The sequence below is a fragment of the Zingiber officinale genome, chromosome 4A, assembly GCF_018446385.1.
Source record: "Zingiber officinale cultivar Zhangliang chromosome 4A, Zo_v1.1, whole genome shotgun sequence".
Lineage (NCBI taxonomy): Eukaryota > Viridiplantae > Streptophyta > Magnoliopsida > Zingiberales > Zingiberaceae > Zingiber > Zingiber officinale.
The window spans coordinates 160,001,387-160,022,859 of NC_055992.1; the positions used below are offsets into that span (position 1 = coordinate 160,001,387).

The 21,473-nt window shown below is 35.6% G+C and overlaps 2 protein-coding genes across 3 annotated transcripts; both read right to left on the bottom strand.

Annotated features, from left to right (window-relative positions):
* Positions 1-5,368: 5,368 nt before the first annotated feature.
* LOC121971959 lies at positions 5,369-17,013 on the bottom strand. Its single transcript, XM_042523511.1, has 13 exons — positions 16,762-17,013; positions 16,598-16,660; positions 15,071-15,157; positions 12,088-12,186; positions 11,848-11,943; positions 9,058-9,123; positions 8,884-8,974; positions 7,612-7,679; positions 7,479-7,544; positions 7,105-7,155; positions 6,221-6,285; positions 5,939-6,007; positions 5,369-5,650 (listed from the first exon to the last, which is right to left on the bottom strand). Exons 1-12 carry the CDS (start codon positions 16,975-16,977, stop codon positions 5,947-5,949), a joined length of 1,029 nt encoding a protein of 342 aa, XP_042379445.1. The 5' UTR covers positions 16,978-17,013; the 3' UTR covers positions 5,369-5,650; positions 5,939-5,946.
* Positions 17,014-18,306: 1,293 nt separating this feature from the next.
* LOC121971960 lies at positions 18,307-19,785 on the bottom strand. Of its 2 annotated transcripts, none has more exons than XM_042523513.1 (4): positions 19,212-19,785; positions 18,811-19,108; positions 18,646-18,723; positions 18,307-18,536 (listed from the first exon to the last, which is right to left on the bottom strand). In XM_042523513.1, exons 1-4 carry the CDS (start codon positions 19,454-19,456, stop codon positions 18,489-18,491), a joined length of 669 nt encoding a protein of 222 aa, XP_042379447.1. In that variant the 5' UTR covers positions 19,457-19,785; the 3' UTR covers positions 18,307-18,488. The 2 variants fall into 2 exon arrangements, with proteins under 2 accessions (XP_042379447.1, XP_042379446.1); XM_042523512.1 differs by having other exon boundaries at positions 18,307-18,552.
* Positions 19,786-21,473: the final 1,688 nt, after the last annotated feature.

The window sequence follows — 21,473 nt, forward strand, 5'->3', positions numbered from 1 at the left end:
GTGAAACCGCCATATCAGCAGCCCCCTAGAACCGGTCCCACGGATATGGAGGGAAGTAAATACAGGTACACAGTTGAAAGGGCATGGTCGAAACGCTAACCCCAGGCAATGACACTCCGAGCTCTCAATTCAAGCTTGGCTTGAGCTTGGTTCGAGCTTGTCTTGAGCTTGGTTCGAGTTTGGTTTGTTTAGATGTTATCGAGCTCTCAATTCAAACTTGTTTGATTGTTTGAAAACTTTAATTGTTTGATTAGTTATTGAGTTTGATAATTTAAACTTATTTGTTTATTTTATTATTTATATAGCATATTGAAAATAATTTTATTAATAAATATGATTCGTGAACATTGTTCGTGAATGTTAACGAGTTAAACACGTATGTGTTCAAGCTTGTTTGTTTAGTTTAACGAGTTATTCAAGTTTATTTATTTAATTAATCTTATGTATATTGAACGAATATAAACAAACTCTTACCAAACTAAACTCCAAACTTGTTGACGAACATTTGATCCATTTACGGTCCTACATTTACATAATTTAGCGTGCTCTTTTAATTTTTACCGTTTGGTCAATTAATTTACTATTATTATTTAGAAAAATGATATGTAGAAGAAAAAAATCTCAAAGAAAAACTCAGGAATAGACACATAAGTGATGGAGCCCACAAAAGTGAAATAGTGGGTCATGAATTTATGTATCTATCCTTCAGCTTTTCCTTGAGATTTTTTCTCTCTACATATCATTGCTCTATTATTAATAAAATATCTATCTATTATCTGTATAAGAAAAATGATATACTCAAGGAAAAAAAACTCAAGGAAAAGTTTAAAGATAGACACTAAAGTGATGAGACTCATAAAAAATAAAATAATGGATCATGAAATAATGGACCATGACTTTATGTGTTTATCCTTGAACTTTTTCTTAAATTTTTGTTGGTGAGTATATGATTGCTATTATTATTAAATTCCTTTGGCCTCTTTGCACGCCCCAATCCTTTCTTTACGATTCGTGTCTAAACATCTGGCCGTTGGATGCACATCTTGACCGTAACCGTTTTGAGCTAAGTTATTGGGGTCGACAAGGATTAACCCGATTCGCTACCTCGTGGGCCCGCCACTGTCTCTTCCCTGACTGGCTCGTCCACTCGGCCACCCTAATCGCGTCGCGGTAACGAGGCCTCTGTTTTATTTTTTTTTTCCTTCTTCTCTCCGCGTTTAAAAAGTCGTCTTCCTTCCTTCCTTCCTTCCTTCCTTCTTCCCCACGGCGGTGGTACCGCGGAGGAGAGCCTGATCGCGAGATCGGGAAGATGGTGTTCCGCGCGGGGTGGGCGGTGGCAGTGGTGCGGCTGTCGGCGGAAGCCTGCCAATATGTGGCCTGCAACCCCGAGCGGATGAGCAGCGACGAGGCGCTCGATCTCATATGCTGCCTCCCCCTCCGCCACATCCGCCGCCTCTCCGTCTGCATCTTCTCCTTCTTGTGGTTCCCCCCATTCTTCCCCGACGACCCTCGGCCTCGCCGCCGCTACGCCTACCGCTACACCCTCTCCCCCTCTTCGTCCTCCTCCCTGACCTCTTCTTCCGACGAATACGATTCGGCTGGCGGTGGCTACGAATACCACTCCGAGTGAGGGATTCTCTCCCTGTTTACAGTAATTAATCCCCTCTCTATTTGCTTCCGATTTGATAGGGGAAGGTATAACAAATGCTTCGTATTATTGTTTATGTTTATTGATCGTAATGATAGGTGTCGGCGGGTAGCATTGTCGTGTTGGTGAGTTAATTTCCCTATTCGATGCTTGACATTAAAGTTATTCAATTGAGTTTTTGTTTAGCTCATCATTCTACAAAGCTATGATTGTCGTTATAATACATTTAGTTTGCATTGTCCATTTCTAAAATCAATACTGGAATGCACATGTTGTTGAGAACCTTGATGCCAGTTAGGTACATTACTAAATTTAAGCTTGAACATGAAGTCTAAAATACTTGTGTAGCTTCTGAATCGTACTTATAAGGCATATTTTGACCTTCCATACTTGTTGAGATGTGAGGAAGAAATTCATCAATCCGCATACTAATAACTTCTACCTTCAAAGTTAGGAGACATAAATTTTTACTAGTATCCTCCCATAGGCACTTAGGAAGTAAACTTAATGTCATGGTGAATACATTATGCTTTTAACTTCCTAATTCTAGAATAACCTGCTATTGGGTATATTAAAAGATGCTTCAGATGGTGGCTTGTATTTACCTATCAAATGTATCCTTGAATGAAACTTCTTTTTTTCTAATAAAAATGTGTTAATGCTACTCGGCTTTAGTTTCGAGTTACTGACATTGTTGAAGAGTTATCAGTGTTTTGTTATTCTCTAACTCGTCAAGCTGTACCTTGCAAACAACTAAAGGCTAAACATCCCATATCCATTAATGCCTAAATTTTATAATATTCTTTACTTGAAAATGGCAAAAAGGTTGCATCTTGTTACCCGCTTTGCAATCAACTTAGAAGGCTGATCTTGTCTCACATGTGGAACATGTGTCTCTTTTCTTTGTTTATAGTTTTCCTTTCATTGTTGACCAATTAACAGATTGATAGATAATGCGTTCGTAAGAATATAACATGTCTTTCAAGTGCATGGTTATTGGATTGCATATTTGTTCAGAAACACACATATGGAAGACATCGTAAATTTACATTGTATATGCTTTTAATGATTAACCAAGTCTTTGGAGTGATTTGTTAATACATCTTAAGTGTTACATTCCCACATAAAATTATAATTTGTTTAATCTCATAGTAGTGAAAAGTGATTAATAAAGTAGATGCTAGATTAGTTTTATATTGTCTCACATACGGTTGTCATGTTACTTGCCATCTAATTTTTGGATCAAGGAATATTTGTCTCTAAAACTGATGTGTTAAACCTGATACTCATTGCTCTATACCTTGATGTCTATATATATTATCCCATTAATCACACCCTCATGCTCCTATTCAAGACTATAGTTGATTTTATTAACTAGAAATTGCTTTAGTTGTTGAAGTGTTGGTCTTCTGTTCTTTGTTAGTGAATTATTTCTTGTAGTTATCTGTAGGGAAAATGCCTTAGCCTTCTTTTCTTCTTTAGATAGTTGTTTACTTTAGTTTTAAGAGTAAAATGTTACTTGAGTTGATTAGAAAAGTGAATAACTACATATGTATTATCCCACTACATAGTGACTAATAACCTAATAAGCGATCTGGGAATCCTAACACACTTTCTCCAACGTAGGTTAGGTATTTATCATGGCAATTTGTTTTACTTTAGAAAATTCTATCTCGCTAAAGAGGTTTTATGAATGTTTCTGCAATATATATGTATTTGATTTTTTGATACCTTTCTCAAATTGAAGATTCTGTGGGAATATAAATTTTGCAAAGGTAGAAGATTGTTGATCTGAGATTGGGGTGAGAAGAAAGAGAAGAGAGTGACAAAAGGTAGTAAAACATAAAGTTTGAGCATTCTTTCCATTGAAAGAGAAAAAGGAGCAAATGTTTCAGATTCTATTCCATTAAAAGTAATGCTGATTAATGTAGACTTATAACCATATAAACCAAGATAACATACCAAAAGTTTCCTTAGCAACTGATTGTCGAAGTTTCATGAATCGTGATTACTCTGGCTTGCCTGGTTCGTCCAACTATTTGGTTCCTTCCACCAGTGTGGATTATATTAGGATCGTCAGATGTCCATCTAATTTCCCAAGCGAGAAACCGGACACCCTTTAGATTACTGGAATCTAGAAAAATCAAGGTAATATCAATACTGAATTCATGATTAGTAGTTGGTAATCAATTCAGGTAGGGGGGAAATTTGGCTCATTGGGAGAGATTAAATTGATATCTCTTATTCTTGTTTGGGAATCTTTTCCAAATGACTCCCATGTGGGTCAATGTGTTGATGATAGAAAAGAATGAAAATCCAAGTGAGGTTTCAATGTCATGTAGTAGGAGAGAGACGACAGATAAAAGCAGAGGTTAAGGTAGATGGCCAATGCCTATTCCATTTTGTGATGAAGACGAAATTATGCTTAGCTAAGCTTAAACATATGATGTAGACAAATTTCAAGTAGAATTAAACAAATTTGTAAAAATCTAGTTCATCTCAAATTGTCATCTTTTGTGTAAGTGACAAGATATTGTCAAATGGGCAAAAAATAAATTCAAAACCAAAATCACAAGTTTCAATAGTTTTATAAAATCTAAGGCCTAAAAACCCACTGTTCTTGACTTTAAACCTCATTATTCATGTTCACCCCCCTTGATAATTTAATACAAAAACTTCAAATGTAATAGTTTACTTAATTCAATTGACTTACTCTCATGATTCATATTTACGTCATTTTATCTCAATTTGTTCAAGTTCTTGGATGTAAGAAAGAATCTTCTGAACCATTTTTAAACATTGTGCACAATGTTTACCAAAACAAGATTTTCTATGTTACCCGTGTCCAAAACTCAGTATTCATTTATTTAGTTTTTTAGAAGGTATAAAACCAATGCACTTAATATTATTTAGAATTTTGAAATGTACAAGATTGCAATTATTTAGGGTTAAATAATCTCAAATTCACAGTTAATGGTTTAGCCTTTTAGCAATCTGAATAACCTTAAATTTATATAAAACCAGTCATTTTCACCATGCATTATATATTTTGTCTTTAACTTCCATAGAATGATTTGTAGTAATCTCACACAATTTCAATTGTTGTAGGTAAAAAAGTATTCCCAATGGCAAGTGACCGTACCCACAGGCATTGCCAAACATGATTTTATATTTCTAAATATCAATATGAAAAAATGTCAAACTTATTGTTGTAGGTAATAACACATTCATATGAGAAAATTTAAAAACTTATATAATTTGAATTGTTGTAGGGAACTAGTTGTATTGAAAATTTAAGATTTAGTAAAGAAAAAGAAAAATGGTATATCAAAAGAGAAGAACAAAGACACCGTACCAAATGATCAATAAAAATGTTATCATGTTTGGCTAAACATCATATCAGAACAACAAAATGATTGTCCTGACCAGTGTCCAATTGGTTTGAGGATAGCAGATTTATTACAGTGGAGCATAAATTAAATCCCAACCAATGCATATCCTCTGAAAAAAAAAACTCCTCTTATCTTTTAATCATTTGACAATCAATTATAAATTAATCATGTGATTTATCTCTCAGGTGGCAAAGAACATTTAAATTAAAATGAGCGTAATCATCTTCTTCTACCATGAACAATAAAATGATCTCTCTATATTTTTTTGTCCCGTCTGGTCTAAATTGCCATATACATTGAACATTGGCTTGGAATAGCCTCTAGAATATAAAAAAGGCAAAAAAGAAGAAATATGCTAATGATTTATTTTAATTTTGAGTTCGAATTTTTAAATTAGGATTAACACTCTTATCAAGATAAACCTAATCAACAAATGCGTCAACATCTGATTATGCAAATAACATCATCAAATTTGTGAACAAATTGCTCATCTGTCTAGAACATTGACGTCATTTTGTTCATCTGTCTTAAATGCACTTGCAGATCGTACTACCTTGCTTCCTTTCCCCTACGTTCTTCTGTTGTAGGCACCGTATCTAATTTATATAGCCTGATAAAATAAATAATTAAAGCAACTGAGTTTCAACAGTGACAAGGGGTCGAACATGATAGTCGATTCATGAACTTTCATGCAAAAATATGCACACTAAGTAGAGTTGATGTGCTGCGTGAGGATTTCATGAGAAAAGAAAATTGCACTTAGAACAAATGATCAATGACTGTAATGACTGGATATTTTTTTCTCCCATAAATGCTGTCCAACATCAGAGAAATTGTGTGAACAAATTATGTAGGAACAAAAAGAATAGTTGAAACTATGGGAGCGTCAATCACCTACCAATTCCATCATGCTCGATTATTTGATTTGGCAGCTTGAAGCATTTCCACTATTAGAGTCTTCACATCTCTACATGAATAAACAAAAACTTGATCAGGTTTTGCAAAGATCTACTTGCAGATTCAATAGATAAGAGAAACAGAACAATGAATTTTTTTAAAAGCAAGATTAAATGGTATAAAGGTTTATGTGCTTAATCTCTTAGATTTACATACCATTTAACATTTGTTTTAACACAACAAAAAAGAAAATATAATTTAACTAGGTGCTGAGCATGCTTACTTCCTGTCTTGTGCTTGTCTAGGGAAAGGGATTCGAAGTTTCAAATTATTTCCTCCGAAGCCAGCCTGTATAAAAGATGTATTTTGCCTTTCAGTACTCGAAGAACACAAAAAACAGAAATCAGGCTTCCCCTAAAGCATCAACCATGAAAAGAGAAACATACAAAAGCAGTAGTAATTTGGGTAAAAGCCGACCAGAGAGAAGACAAAACTAAGAACTGCAATATGCTAAATTGGCAATTTGCATCCTGGCAATACTATTTCAAATCCTATTTCTTAGTTCTATATCTAAATATATGCTTGTTATAACTAGTATTTGATCTGAAAGACAAATGCATCACTAATCAGAAAGTAAATGAATGCTCAATTTGTTGAATAAACTGTACAGTTTTAGATCCCAGATAAACGACAAACATACTATTTGCTAAAGCATTTCATAGCAAATAAAATGCATGGAGGAAATATCATTTAGTTAATCAAACCCAGAAAACGTCCCTAATATCTTCAATTAACACAAACCATGGCTGGAAGGATACAAATTATAGGCAGCTATAGTTGTATGATATAATATAATGAAATTGAACTAGAGATATCTATATGAAGATCATACTAGTACTAAATTTTCAAATTAGATATATCTGACACCAAGAAGAAAGGTCTTGTGAAATGAAAATAAAAAACTAGAAGATTTGTATGGTACCATAAATTTGAGATCCTGTGCACTTCAAATTCTCTGAAATATTTGAACTATGAAGTAACAGAAAACTCAAGCGCAGAGGAAACCCTAAGGTGATCCAAGTAATATTCAAAATAAACATACATCAATACACATATATAATAGGACAATGCAGAAACAAGACTTGGGTATTCCACCAAGCTCCCCACCTTTACGTTGAAGCCTAGGCTATCCACATCAAGCATCTGAGCCGAGTCTACCTGAAGGTATCATTCATATGTTAGTACAATCATAAACAGATGTTGATTTAAAGTCTCTGGGGCTTGACAAATGAATGGCAAGGCATGGTTAAATAGAGAAAGTAGTGCCTATTATACAATGATAAATGAGACAATTGAGTAATTAGGCGAAGGTTTTGTTCACCTTATTTACGTTGGGATTCACCTTGTCATCACATAAAGTATAACTCACAATGAAAATGTGTCTTTCATAGTGAATGATACATTAATTATGATCAACAATTGTAAAGTGATGCTCGTTACGAAGAATTTAAACATGCAAACTGTAATGTTCATTTAAATACCTTTACTGAGGTTGAATATTGTACAATTGCTTGGGTGTCTTCAGCGTGATCCCTGTTCATATGTGACTAGCAAAGGAAGTACATGTCAATAAACATAACACCCAAAAAAATGATGCGAAAATCATGACCGTACCGCGATAGGTTTTGTAAATTGAGCTATCGGATCGACTTTTGCAGCTTTATATTCCTCACCATCAAATTCTAGCAACAAAAGATCACAAGGGACAAATACAATGAGATAATCATTTAATTGTATTGCTAAAATTTCTTTTGCTATATTTTGATACAGTTACAAATCCTAACATAGTTAACACAAACATAGAATCAAAAAGCAAATACCATCAAGATGGCAATAGTATTCACTACAGATTACTTGTATAGAAATAGGTAACTTGCTTCCTTGATTGCATGATACCATGTTGATTTAGGTGTTAGAATTTCAGCATTAAATGAGCTGCCATTAGTCGATATGCAGTGTTTGTAAAAACTAGTAGGCTTAGATCGAACTAATATTGGTGAGCCATGTTTAAACCAAACTTATGATTCATTTAATAGACCTTGAACACATCATGTGGACCAAGTGAGTGATGTTGTATAGGCTTTTATCTTCAGCTTTTGATGGGAAGGGCCAAATAATCTTTCTATAAATGCATGGAAGGTCTGCTCTCCTACCCTAGTAGCGTGTTCAACCCATTGTGTGTCCCCATGGGGATGCCCAGTTGGTTAGAGGGCGACAACTTTGCTACAATGGGGCAAGGAGTCAATTCTTTGCAGACGCATGCTCTCGAGGGAAAAAAACTCCTACCCTCTAGCCACTTGGCGGTCGGCTATAAACTGACCTCTTGATTTACCTCCCTTCACATAACCTGAGGACAGATTGTGAGGGGTGCCTAGGGTGAGCGTAATCACCTTTTGCTACAGTATTCAACAAGGGAGAAGTGAGAAGAAGAGGAAGACCAACTGCAGTTTCAAGGAAATTCAATTCCTCATTTCCATGGCACAAAGAGGTATTACATGCCCATCTACTCATTTAAATTTATGTACTTGAGATAATAACTCTTCTCAAATTAGGATGGTCATTGTTAGTGATTCAATCAAAGGTGATTTATTTTCCATGTGAAATGTCATAGAAGCCATACAGTGGTAGATGTAAGTTACATGATGAAGGGTATTTGACTCCCAACAATTAGGTAGATTATTTCATAAGGGTGATCCACAGCCACCACTACCATGCCAACAGCAATGAGATCACCTTCATGATCATTCATCATGGTAGTTCGCAATCAATGTCATGCAGTTAAGGACTCACTCTTACTTAACTGAAAGTTGCTTTAAATTAATATACCAAGCACTGCTTTATCTGAGATGGAACTAAAGTTTGGTTACATGAATTCATGAAAATTACCTCCTGATCCTAGTAGTGCTGTAGCAATTCCAGAAACATAGCGAACATATTTAGGTTTGATGCGAATCAAACTAAAGTCACCAAAATCAACCTATGATTGCAGAATACATCTTTCATCACTCGTAAATGTGTAAAACAGCACAATGTATCATGGAAAAGACATTTTATAGTCACCCAAAATGCATCTGGATGTTTTTTGAGGTAAGCAGTACGAGCAGACTCCTTATCAACATCAGAAAGCTGCAAGGCAAAAGGCATTTTTAGAGGAGGTTTAAACCAAGAGATTTATAGTAGGGCTAAATTATCAAGGAGGGGAAAGATGAGAAGAGTGAACTTTCAGAACATTATTATCAAAAAAACAACTAAAAAGGTAGCATTCCTAGAATCATACACAGGAACTATTTGTTATCATTGAAGAAAGAGGATACATAATCTGAGATTTCAGACAATTTAGCCAGCAAGTAGAGTTGTCATAATGACAGAATGCAGAATTAATAAAGTTAACAAGCACAAGTCATTAGCATTTGTAAGTTCTTTAGTGTCATGCGAGGCATATCAACTGTCATGTTTGTTTCTAAGCAATTCCTGATGATGGTAGTTGAAAATTCATGTACATTAAAGGCATACTAAATCTCTAGAATCCAGAAGAGCAAATGGTGAAAGAACAAAACCCTAGGAAAAAAAGGATATTTCCTGACACAATCATCGTACTTTTCCATGAAAAATGTTTCATTTCATAACTAGAATATCATTCGCAAACCTAGACTAACATTTACCGCTTCTATTTAAAGAATTACAGTCACACTTTCTCCAATGTCAACATAAACAAGTCATTTTAGTACCACATAGATGCGATCAACTATGTAGATTTTATCCCACCATTAACTTTACCGACTCCTTGATAAAAACTATGGATAATCTTGTGTGGAGAATGAGTAATTTACAGAATTAGAATATCATCACAAAACTGTATTACCATTTAACACTTCCATTTAGAATCTCATATTGATTCAACAATATCACATCAGTAAGGCATCTTAGTACCAACTATTAGGAATTAACTTCATAGATCTTGTGACTCTATTAATTCTATCCAAGTTTTATCTGCTATGTTTACAAAAAGAAGAATATTGTGAGGTATTTTATATGAGATAATCATTACAAGATATAGGACCCAGGATAAAATCCTAATCCCAAAGGTACCATTGTAGGACTAAACCCATTATACCTAATAATCCTATTAATTTTAAGACTCTAAACTCTAGTCCTCAAGGTAAAGCATGGATACTATGTCCAACTTATTACATTATCTAGAAAATGTAGATTGGCACGATGAGAATGAAATAAACACATAATACACTATGAGAATGAAATAAACACATAATACACTATGAGAATGAAATAAACACATAATACTCATAGCAAAATGGCACTTAAAACAGAGAGAGAAAATAGTCAATGATCCATTCGACCTCTAATCAACACAACCAATGATGTTTTTGACCTCAGCTCAGCACATTGACAATGAGTGAAGATAACGAGAGAAAGGATGCAGTGAATGAGAACAAAGAGAGTTCTCAGGAATAAATCTTGTGTAAGCTCCTCCCTGCAGCGTCACATACAACACCACCAAATTGACTAAGGGAAAGGGAAACACTCAGAAGTCTAGAGGAAAGATGAATATCATAACTCAACTCTTTGTTGTACATAACAAACTGAGAACAGATTATTTGTCCCTGTTCAATCTTCACAGTAGATGAATAATATAGTTAATTTCTTTTGAAGAAGTAGCAAATTGAGAATAGATCATCTCTGTTCAGGTCTTCACTCCAGAGTCCAGATCGCTAGAAATGGATGGCACAATTAGACTCCTTGCTAAAAGTAATAAATTGGGATCATGATATTTCATTATTGAGGTCTTTACTAGTTTCTAGTCAACACAGAAGCAACATGCAAATAGAATAAATATGATTCTAAATGATGATGAGAAATTGAAAGAAGAAGAAGAACTAGACGTATATCTGTAAAGAGGGAGAAGAAACATGGAGAAGGCATATCAGCAGAGAGAAGCAACAAAAAGGCAGATATAAAAATACACAAAAAAATTGGAGGTGAGAACAAGATCTTAGGAGGTATCACTGTCATCGAACAAGGCAAGATTTGAAAGAAAACTCCCTTCATGTCAAGATGCAGAAGAAAACCCTACTAAGACAGGAAGAATGGCAGAAAAACAAGAACTAGGCAGACAAATCTTCAACTCAAGATCACCAAAAGTAGAAGAAGAGACAGTACAAGATTAGAATCTAGAGTTCTCAGAAGAAATCCAATTCTATAGGAGAAACTCGGCAAGATGAATGGTTCAATAAAGAACAATACATGCACAAATCTGAAAAATCTAGATCAAACTTACACGACAGGAGGCAAGTGATATAGATTATTACAGCAATTCTTAGCCCACAAAGATGATGGAATCCTGCAAGGAAGAAGAGCGCACTTCTAGAAGTTGACTCATAGATCTCCTGCTACATGCCATACAATGCTGCAGATGTTGCAATGGAAGTGGGAGGTGAAGTATCTATTTTATCCACACTTAATTATTTTTAGATAATAATATTTTAAATTTTTAACTCTTCAACAATTGAAATCATCATCTCAACAAGAGGACCCTTATTGATATAAGTTCTCCATTCCTAATTATATTAATATGACAAATAAAATACAAGGTTTCAAATTGGTTTGAATCAATCACCAAGGTTTGAGATGAAAAGCAATTCCCCCAGCTTTGGCAACTAACTTTACATGTTTCCAGACAAACCAACACTTAACCCATAGAATGTGTAGAATCACATGTTAATTTAGTATTTAAGACCATATGTGTCATCCAATAAATTAAGATACACGGACAACGTTATAAATAATTCTCACCACAGAGCAAGAAAGAAGAGAAAAAAAAATTGCACATACTGGAACAGCATCACCATATATGGTGACAATTGTATCGGTCCTATCTTCTGGATCCTTTGCTACAAGCAATGAGCACTTAGGATTTGCCAATAGATTCTGCATGCATTACAAATTTCCCCGTTAGACTGTTCAAAATAAACTCCAACCGATCAAGAGATAAAAAGTAGAAAAATGAAAAGTTTCAAAAAAGATAATGTGGATTCACAAATGCATGATCCCAAAAGCTAGCAGCATACTCACTTTTGAATGGACAGCTAAACTACTGACTGCCAGTATGGGAGAACCACTATAATCACATGCAAAATCAACCATTGATCCAGAAGGATAACCCTGGTGGTCCTGCACAGCCACATGTACGAAATCAAAGATTCAAAATGTTGAATTGGAAAAGAAATAACAATATAGATTATTCTTTTTAATTGTTCATCTAAGAATCAAATGTTAGTTAAAAGAAAAAAAAATATATATTTAGTTCAATTACAATCCGATTAATGTTGTGATCAATATTTGTGAATAGATAAAAAGGAAATTATTATCTTGAAGCCCAAGATAAAGGAATTTTCTGTGGGAAATCATTTTATCTTTGCATCAATTTGTTTTCTGTCCAATTCTCAGGAAAATATAGGGTCGGTATATCAACTATAATAGTATGATGCAAATGACCGACCTTCCATTATCCAAAACCCACATGATCTGTGTAGCAGTTCATCACTCTCATTAAGGATAGAGATTCAGAGCATGTAGTTTCAATTAAGCCTTCAAATGTTCAATAAATTAAAATTGACTTACTCATTCTAGCGAGCTACCTTATTGTTCCTCTTATGCAACCATGGAAAATGGATACAAAAACTTAGATAGAATATTTGAAAAATGTTGCCATATGGAAAATGAAAGGAAACAAGATGTAGCTAGAACAAATAACAAAAATGAAAGAAACTAGGTTTAGATGATTTAGCACATTCAATGACAACAAGTTGAGTTGATTAGAATTGAAAGCATTAAGGCTAGAGGAAGACCAATTAACTTTTACATAGCTAAGAGTGATTTAAAAGATCATACCATCACGTAGAGCCAACGGTTGAGCAAAATCCATCTAGCCGACCCCAAAAAATTCAGGACTCATTATTTGATAAGTGACAAAATATAAAAGTTTAGAAAGGTAAAACCAATAACGTAAATGTCTAACCCAAATCTAAATTCATTGCTTCAACAAGAAGAGTCAAATGGATCTCTTTTTTCTACTTTATCTAGACCCAGATTTCATCTAAAGAGTGCAACAAAGGATAGTGTAAGTACTTCAAACATTATTTCCTTTATAGGTTAATCAATTCAAGTATTTGAAAAGGAAAATAGAGGATCATCACTTCTTTGACCCTGACAAGTTGGACCTGTCTCAACTCAAGTCACATCCACTCTATAATGTAGGTTAATGCTGAATTAAAATCCCTGAAACCACTCATCCAGTCCTTGTCGAGGCTAACTATAGCACTAAGCAAGGTTCTAAGTGATAATGCCACAAAACCAAAAACAAGAAGGTTTTAACTATCATCTGCAGAAAAATGTTATGACTACATATTTGTCAAGAACAACATTAGGTTGGTGCTAGTAGCTTACATAGATGTTTCTGCACCATAAAATCACAAGAAAGAAAAAGTCTAAATTACACTTTTCATGCTTTTCCATATTTTTTATAGTTGGCGTTGTTAGAACCCCAAGGTTATTTTGATGTGATCAACAAGTTAAATTAAGTCCTGTGGTGTTTTAACCCTGTGTCTAAGTGTGCAGGAATTTAGGAGCACAGGAAGTCAAACGGAAAACGTGGCTAGCGAGAAGGACGGCACGGGGAGAGAGCCAACGGACTCGGTGCATCCGAGGGACGAGAAGGAAGCGTGCGTTGGTTCCAAGGGACGAGAAGCCGGAGCGGAAGATTGCTCGGGGAGCAAGAGACGCAACTACCGAGAAGGTCGGCACGGGAGAGAGCCGACGGGCTCGGTGCGTCCGAGGGACGAAGAGCTGCGGATGAGTATGCTGGCGGACGAGAAGAAAGCACGCGGCGTTTCCGAGGGACGAGAAGCCGGAGCGGAAGGCTGCTCAAGAAGGCCGGAAGTTGGGTTCGGGTGAGCCCTATTCCGGATGGTCGAGATCATCCAAGCGAGCGGAAGACCCGGACCGAGGCGAACGAAGTTGGAGCAGAAAACCCGGGCTGAAAAAGTCAACAAGGTTGACTTTCCTCACCCGGGGCGCCCGTAACAGTCCGGGGCGCCTTGAACCATTCCGGGCGCCCGAAATGCTGATTCTATCCAGAATGATGTGGACGCTGACCGTTGCGTCGGGGATAAAGTTTTATCCCCTCCCAAGCGCCTGGAACCCTTCCAGGCGCCCCGACCAAGGCTATAAATACAGTCTTGGTCCAGAAGCTAGATAACAGACAAGCAATTAGCATTTCCAACACTTGTGCGCTTTATTTGTAGTTTAGCTTCTTTATTTTCTGTGCTTAAATGTTGTAAGAGGCTTTTTCGCCTGAAGGAGATAGTTAGTGCGCTTCAACTTCCTTGAATTAATAACCTCTCCGGTTGTAACCAAGTAAAACCCCTTTGCCTCTTCTTTCCTGTTTTATTTGTTTACTTTATTTATGCAAGTGGTTATTCGAAATATCGAGAAGGGTTATTTTTTATTTTTTACAGGGTTGTTTCAACCCCCCTTCTAGCCAGCCAACACGGTCCAACAGGCGTTTGTTTCCTCGTTAACCTATTATTAGCATAGAATAATTAAACCAATTGTTACCACTTGACAACCATGTAAAAATGGTTAATAATATTAATTAAACCAAAAAGTTAATGGAATTTACCTCTCTGACCACAGGTGCAGTTTACAATTCAACACCAGTAACTGTACTACACATTTCACTTATGGTTGTTGGTTTATGCAATGAGATTAGGTGGCAGAAATTAGCATATGGTGTTATACAAGTACTGCATTATCGTATAGGTCTGAGAGAATACAGAACTGATTGGATCTATTGTTTAAAACCATGATGCCAAAAAAAAAAAAAAAAGAAAAAGGTAATCAATCACACTGTAATCAGAAGAATCAGGTTTGGCAAGTAATATAACTTCAGAATGTTAGGACAATATTACTGTCACCATAAAATAACAGGAGAAAAATACAACAACAAAAAGAGGAGAAAAATAAACTGACTAAAAAAATGTATGAATTTAAGAACCTGAGAAAAGGTCGAAAGAACGCCTCGAATACTGAAATCAAGTAATGTCCTTATTTCTTCAACAGGAGAGAGTCGAGTTGCAGCTTCCTTTGATAGCAAAAAAAATAAAGTTAAGGAAATGAAAGCAGTTGCAAAACTATAGGAGTAAGATTGTGTTACTTCAAATCCATGTAGCTCTAGAATGTAATCCTTGTATTGTAGAGATTTATTTTATTTTGGTCTTTGCCCGCAAGGTGTCCCCACAACACATAAGATATGAGATAATTCAGTGTTCGGGGTGGGAGTACAAAAGGTTAACCTCTCCCAATAATGCTGAAATATGAATTCGGACCGCCGAGCTTTGACGGAAAGACCTTCCAATCTAGTTTGCTTATAATTGAACCAAACAACTAGTGATTGTATCATAGAGATCTCATCTTCACATATTAGACCACAAATCATTTTACGGTGAAATTCCATGAGTCAATTATACTAAAAAGTCAGTTATGCCTTACTGTTCTGATAGGTGGCTACATATTGAAATACTTCAGTCCTCATTTATTCATATCTTTAGTTAGTTCTTACCATTTCTCTAGAACCATCACATTCACCTTTAAACAGATTAACAGATATTATCCAGAGTCAGTGGAGTTGAAATCCAGAATGAACACATAATAATCAGATAGATCAGAAAATGACACTTTGTAAGGCATTTCAATGCCATTTCAGTTAATTGAGAAGTTAAAATCATTAAAAATATATATATATCAAACTTCTTTGAAGGAAGGGATGTCTCACTTTCCATGCTTATAAGGGATATCTGGTTTGTATGCCTGTATAATCGCAAAGCATGAAATTATGATAAGAATCCTTGTGATGTCCTAATTTAGCCTCTCATGTAGAGTTGTCAGTTAATCGAGGGGATCTAAAACTTTAAGACATCAGTTGCTGTCGATGTGGGCTAAAGCATTTTGGCTAGTGGCTGTTCCTATGATTGTTAATTGGTCAATTCTCTAATTTGGATTGGTGGTAACAATCCGAATCAATGTAGTCCTAACCTGCAAAACCAAGAGTGAATTTGCAAACCCGGGGCTTAGGAAAAGAATGAACAAATGTCAAAAGAAAAGACATGCCATGAAGGAAACCCTGTTCTACATGTTTGGAAATAGTTGCTTGTTTGAAAGTGGAACTATCATTTGGCCACACTTGTTGTCGATTACAGATGATTATGTGGTATTAACGACACTTTAGATCTTAATAGGGATGTCGAGTCTTAAGTGGAGGAGATTAGGAATCTGGTAATCAAGGGTCTACAGTATTAGATTTGACAGCTGCTACAAATTTGAGCTTGAACATTTCGAGCCAATGGTAAAGAATAACAAAGTCAATCAACCAAGTCTTTCATCTGGACAAATCGTGACTTCACCATAGTGACTCTGCTTTATCGCTCGGAAGACCACCTCGAGACAAGTGTTGGAATCGTTTCTACTTTAATATCACCAACAGAAAATTTTCAATATTTTCAATCAAATAAACAAGAACTGGGACCTGATGAACCCTAATCTTCTCGAAGGCGTCCGTAATACTCGTCGTATCGCCAGGCGCCGGCGCCTGAAGTCAAAATTACGATACCAGATTCCGATCAACACAGAGGCACTAAAATTTCCATAACTAATTCCCCTAAAAAAAAATACACAACCCAATTAGCAAACCTGGGAGGAGGACGACGACGAAGATGAGGCCATCGCCAGAGGAGGAGAGAAAGTAGATGAGTAGAGAGGGTGCCTTGGAGGGGAAGGCACCTTTATCAGATGGGAAAATGGCAGCGAGCGTTTGCTGCAAACCGCGAGGCCATTAAAGAAGCAAGAGGCAGCGACGGGATGCGTGACGGAGAAGCGGACGGGCAGCGGCCTCAGCACGCTCTTCATCTTTCTTCCTTTTTCGCCAATTTTTTTTTTTTTTTTTGACTATTTTTTGCCTTCTTTTATATTCTTGAATTATTTGAGAAAAAGTCACATTGCCCCCCCACAATTTCATCCCTTTCTCATTGCCAACTATTTATTCAAAATGCCCACAATTTTCTAAATATTACAATTCGCCCCTAACCATAAGCAAATTTTAACTAAAACACTTGAATTCTATAAAAAGAAAAACTAAAAACTCAAGTCAAAAATATTAAAAAAAAACACTCGATATTTAATAAAGATATTTAATCTGCATTGTGAGTTTTAAATTTAGTAATCTATTATTAGAGAAAAGGTATCGTTGATAAATAAATATAAATAAATTATAGAAGATATTTTATAATTTATTAAAATAAATACTCATACCGTGAGAGATAATTCATAATATCTGTATGATAATTATCTGAATGTGATAAACTATTTTTTCCCTTTTTTTTTATAATCCAACTAATTTTACTCTATCCAATTATACAAACTGTGTTAGAGTATCCATATCAGTTTCCTTTTCACTACACACTATATCAAATACCCTAAAATTTTCATCGTCCTTAATTTTTTTAATATTTTCTTCTCTTTCTTCTAATTTTTTATTATTATATTTATGGAATGAATAGAAGAATAAAGATTGAGTGAAAAGAGAGATTAAAAAGAAATATTATTTTATATTTAGGATAGAAATTTCATTCCCTAAATTTAGAAAATCACTATTCATTAAATCTAAATTTAGAAAATGAATAGGGTAACTAATGTAGAAAATTTTTAATTATCCTATTCAAAATTTAAGGTAAAATTTTTGGATAGAATAATTGATGTGAATTTTGGATAGGATAGCTGATGCAGATATTTTTTATATTTTAAAAGACAAATTAGCTAGCTAGTCTAGGTCTTAGGAATTTATTATTTAAAAAAAAACTGTTTTCCATTTCTTAAAAAACAAAATTTAACAGTTGAAAAGAAAATTAAAATCAACATTTGAAATTAAATTTTCTAACGCATTTAATTTAAATATTTTTGCAAAAAATAAAAGCTTTCTTTTTGAAGCATCACTAAAAATCTGCTTTTACAAGAGAACTGAACAAGCAAGGAAGAGGGAAATGTTTATCTTATCATCATCTTCTTTGCTGAGCCTTTCTCAGCTTTCCTTTATCTGCTCTGTTCATTCTCACTTTCCATTGTAATGAAACAATTGCAGAACATAACAACTGCCTTAAAACAAATCACTCATTTCATCCACATAGTTGCTCAACAGTATCAGAGAATGGGATTGAGGATAAGAATAGAAGCAATCTACAGTGATTCGACAACTAGCTGAAGAACTTATTTCAAATAGTTGATACAAAATTTCTTGATCTAAGAAACAAGTAACATGCCCCCCAAAGGAGTGAGGGGAGGAAGGACACATTACATATTCAATACTTAGCTGAGCAAGTCTTATTCAACAACAAAAGGAAAAGGAAGATTTCAGTCTCTTTGATTCATTCTGAATCACTCTCTAAACTCATCGCCTTCAATCCCCTTTTTCTCTGCGGAGAGAAAGAGCTAACTCAGTGGGCATTTCAAGAACAGAAAAGCAAGTTAGGAGAAGAACAAGCACATGATCAATGGGCATTTGGAAGAGAAGAGCATGTGTACCTTTCTTGATCCTTTCTTCTCCCTCACCTCGTATCTCTCTTGGGAAAGATCTGACAGCCATGCTCCTGGACTCACTAGCTAGAAACAAATCAACCAGAAAGAAGAATTAGTTTCATCTAATATAAAGATCAATTCGTTTTTCTGGAACTCGGAGAAGAGGCGTACAAGTATGCATTTTTGGATGTATTTGGAGCGTTTCTTGGGTCTCTGTGGCAGCTTACAGCCTTTCATGGCCATGAAATCTTCTTCTTTCTCCTTGTTGGAGAGGGATATAAAGAACCTGGGCAGGGCCACGGCCGCTCCTCTCTCATCCCCGCCGCCTCCGCCGCCGGCCGCCCCGTTTTCCCCTTCGCATCCGTGGGCCATGAGCGACCCCCTCGTCGTGTAGCACCGATCCTCCTTCTCCGGCGACGACGTCACCGACCGCGATCTCTGGTTCTCGCTACCCACGGATTCGGACCTCCTGCGCGGAATCCAGGCATCAGCAACTTCAATCTCTTCGTCGGTTCACCAAAATGCCTAAAACGGCAAAAAAAAAAAAAAATCATTCCTTTTGGTCATTTTACCTGTGGGGGAGTTGCGCGGGGTGCCGAAACCGCGGCGTGGGGAAGTCCCTGTCGCCCCCGATGACGATGCGGCGGTTGATCCGGGACGTAGCCCTCCTCCTCCCGTCGGATTTACCCGGGGAGCCTTCCTCTCTGACCTTAACGCAGCGGAGGCGCTTGCAGCTTCCCCACTGCAACGGGAAATCGCGCTCCGGCGGAGCCGCCCTCAGCGGCGGAGCTCTCTGCTCCTTCGATTCCTTCTCCATCCAAACGAATCCCACCAAATTCTCAGCCCCCAAGCCCAAGGTAACTCACAAAAAAGACGCCTTTTCCTCACCCCAAAGATCCGATCTTTCTCGATACCCAGGGCGAAGCGACCAAAGATGAGAGCTTTCGTGCAGATGCACGCTCGCAGATCGGGAGGAAGCGGGAATTTGACAAGGGAAGAGGGGAATCGAAGGGTGTAGAAGCCTTCCGAAGAGAGGCGGATGGGGTTGGAGGCAGGGCCGCCCACAGCTGTTGGTCTTCGCTTCGGTTCGCCTCTCTTCCCTTCCCTTCCCTTCCCCTCCCTTGTGTGTACCCGCAAGTAGACACTTATCTGCAAGTATTGATGAAATTGTCGAGCTGCGATTTGGACCGTACGTTTTCGTATGAACGAGCAGATGTTCCACTGGATCTATACCCCAGATGGGTAAGCGGCTTTAGGTTTTCACAACTTCAAATTTGAGAGATCGTGAAGGATGGTGGCTCTTTTTTAAATAAGAAAATAAAATAAAATGATTCTAGCCGTCAGTATTTTCAGATCAATTATCATGTATGTTGGATGTAATGGAGCTCTGAACCAAACATTTATATGTATTCAATTTGATATGAATTTATTTATGCTAGTTTAAAATATATATAAAATTAATTAAATAAATAAATTTAAATAATTTATTAAATTAAATAAATAAATTTAAATATATATATTCAACTTATTAATATTTATGAACAAGATTTATGAATTGTTCATGAACAAAATTTTTAAATCATATTCATTAATAAATCTCTTATCAATATGATAAATAAATAAAGATTGTTAAAATATATAAATAAATTTGTATTATCAAACTTAATAATCAATAAAAAAATTTAAATGATAAAATTTTCAAATAATTAAAAAAGCTTAAACTAAGAGTATATAACATTTAAATGTATCAAGTTCAATTTAAGTTTAATTCAATCTTAATCTCATAAAATAAAAAAATCAAGCTTGAACAATTATTTTAATGTCTTGGTTTATTTTAAATTTGTTTTGTTATCTTATCAAATAAAATTGAATACCATAAAATTAAAATTAGGATAGTTTACAATACCATATATTTTCTCTAAATTAATAAGATTTATATGATAAAAATGGGTCTTAAATTAGGCCAAGGGCCCAATAAGTTTCTCTATCGACCATAGTGACCATGTAATTTTTGTTTGTTGGCAATCGATATCTCATTTCAAATTGACAAATTTTGGGAGTGACTAATTTTTAAGGATATTTCTTATTAGAAAAAAAAAATCTTATAATATGTTATAGCTGAGACTTAAATATTAAATTATTTAACTATTTATTAAAAGATCTAGTCATTACATCTCTCGAGGATAACAGACACCATTTAGAATAGATTTATAGTTTTTTTAGAGTTTGTTTTTTTTACTTGTGTGTGTGCTCTATCAAAACAACTCGTAGGTTTTAGTTCTCTTTACTTTTCATCGGCTTGGGAGAAAATGTTTTTTTTTGGATTTTAGTCTTTAAATTCAATTATACTTTCAAAATTATATCTGTCTTTTATTACTATACTAAGCAAATGTAGTTGGCTAGTCCGTTTTGCCAATATGAATATTTGAAGGACCGATTTGAAATATGAGTGCTTAGAATTTTATTTAGGCGTTGGTGAAAAGAAAGTTTCCTCCGACAGCAATGTGGATGAATAAATGTGGATTAACACGCGTCAAGGGGTTCGACAAAGTCTCTTCGATGCTTGAATTAAACTTTGATTGTGAAACTTAGGAGAGAAAGAACAAAGTGTAGTGAAAAATAAAATTAGAGATAATAATGATTAGATTTGTTTACCATGACTGATTCTACCTCTTTATGACTGTGCTCCGAACCGTGCAATTGGTTGTTTCTTAGGAAGGAGTGGTAGAATTAAGTACAATTTTTTAAAACAATTGCAGGTTACCTGGACCAAGTTTGAAGAGGACAGGCCAGACCGTGGTGCTTCCTTACAAGAGTTAGGTACTTGGGATGTC

What these genes read in the sequence shown, in the direction of transcription:
- LOC121971959 (XM_042523511.1), bottom strand. Translation starts at nt 16,977, where the DNA reads ATGAAGAGCGTGCTGAGGCCGCTGCCCGTCCGCTTCTCCGTCACGCAT. An exon ending in AACATCCAGATGCATTTTGG is followed by an intron (nt 8,975 to 9,057) that starts GTGACTATAAAA and finishes CTGCAATCATAG; the next exon opens with GTTGATTTTGGTGACTTTAG. An exon ending in GCCTAGGCTTCAACGTAAAG is followed by an intron (nt 6,286 to 7,104) that starts GTGGGGAGCTTG and finishes TCTTTTATACAG; the next exon opens with GCTGGCTTCGGAGGAAATAA.
- LOC121971960 (XM_042523512.1), bottom strand. Translation starts at nt 19,456, where the DNA reads ATGGAGAAGGAATCGAAGGAGCAGAGAGCTCCGCCGCTGAGGGCGGCT. An exon ending in ACATCCAAAAATGCATACTT is followed by an intron (nt 18,724 to 18,810) that starts GTACGCCTCTTC and finishes ATTTGTTTCTAG; the next exon opens with CTAGTGAGTCCAGGAGCATG. An exon ending in AGAAGAAAGGATCAAGAAAG is followed by an intron (nt 18,553 to 18,645) that starts GTACACATGCTC and finishes CCACTGAGTTAG; the next exon opens with CTCTTTCTCTCCGCAGAGAA.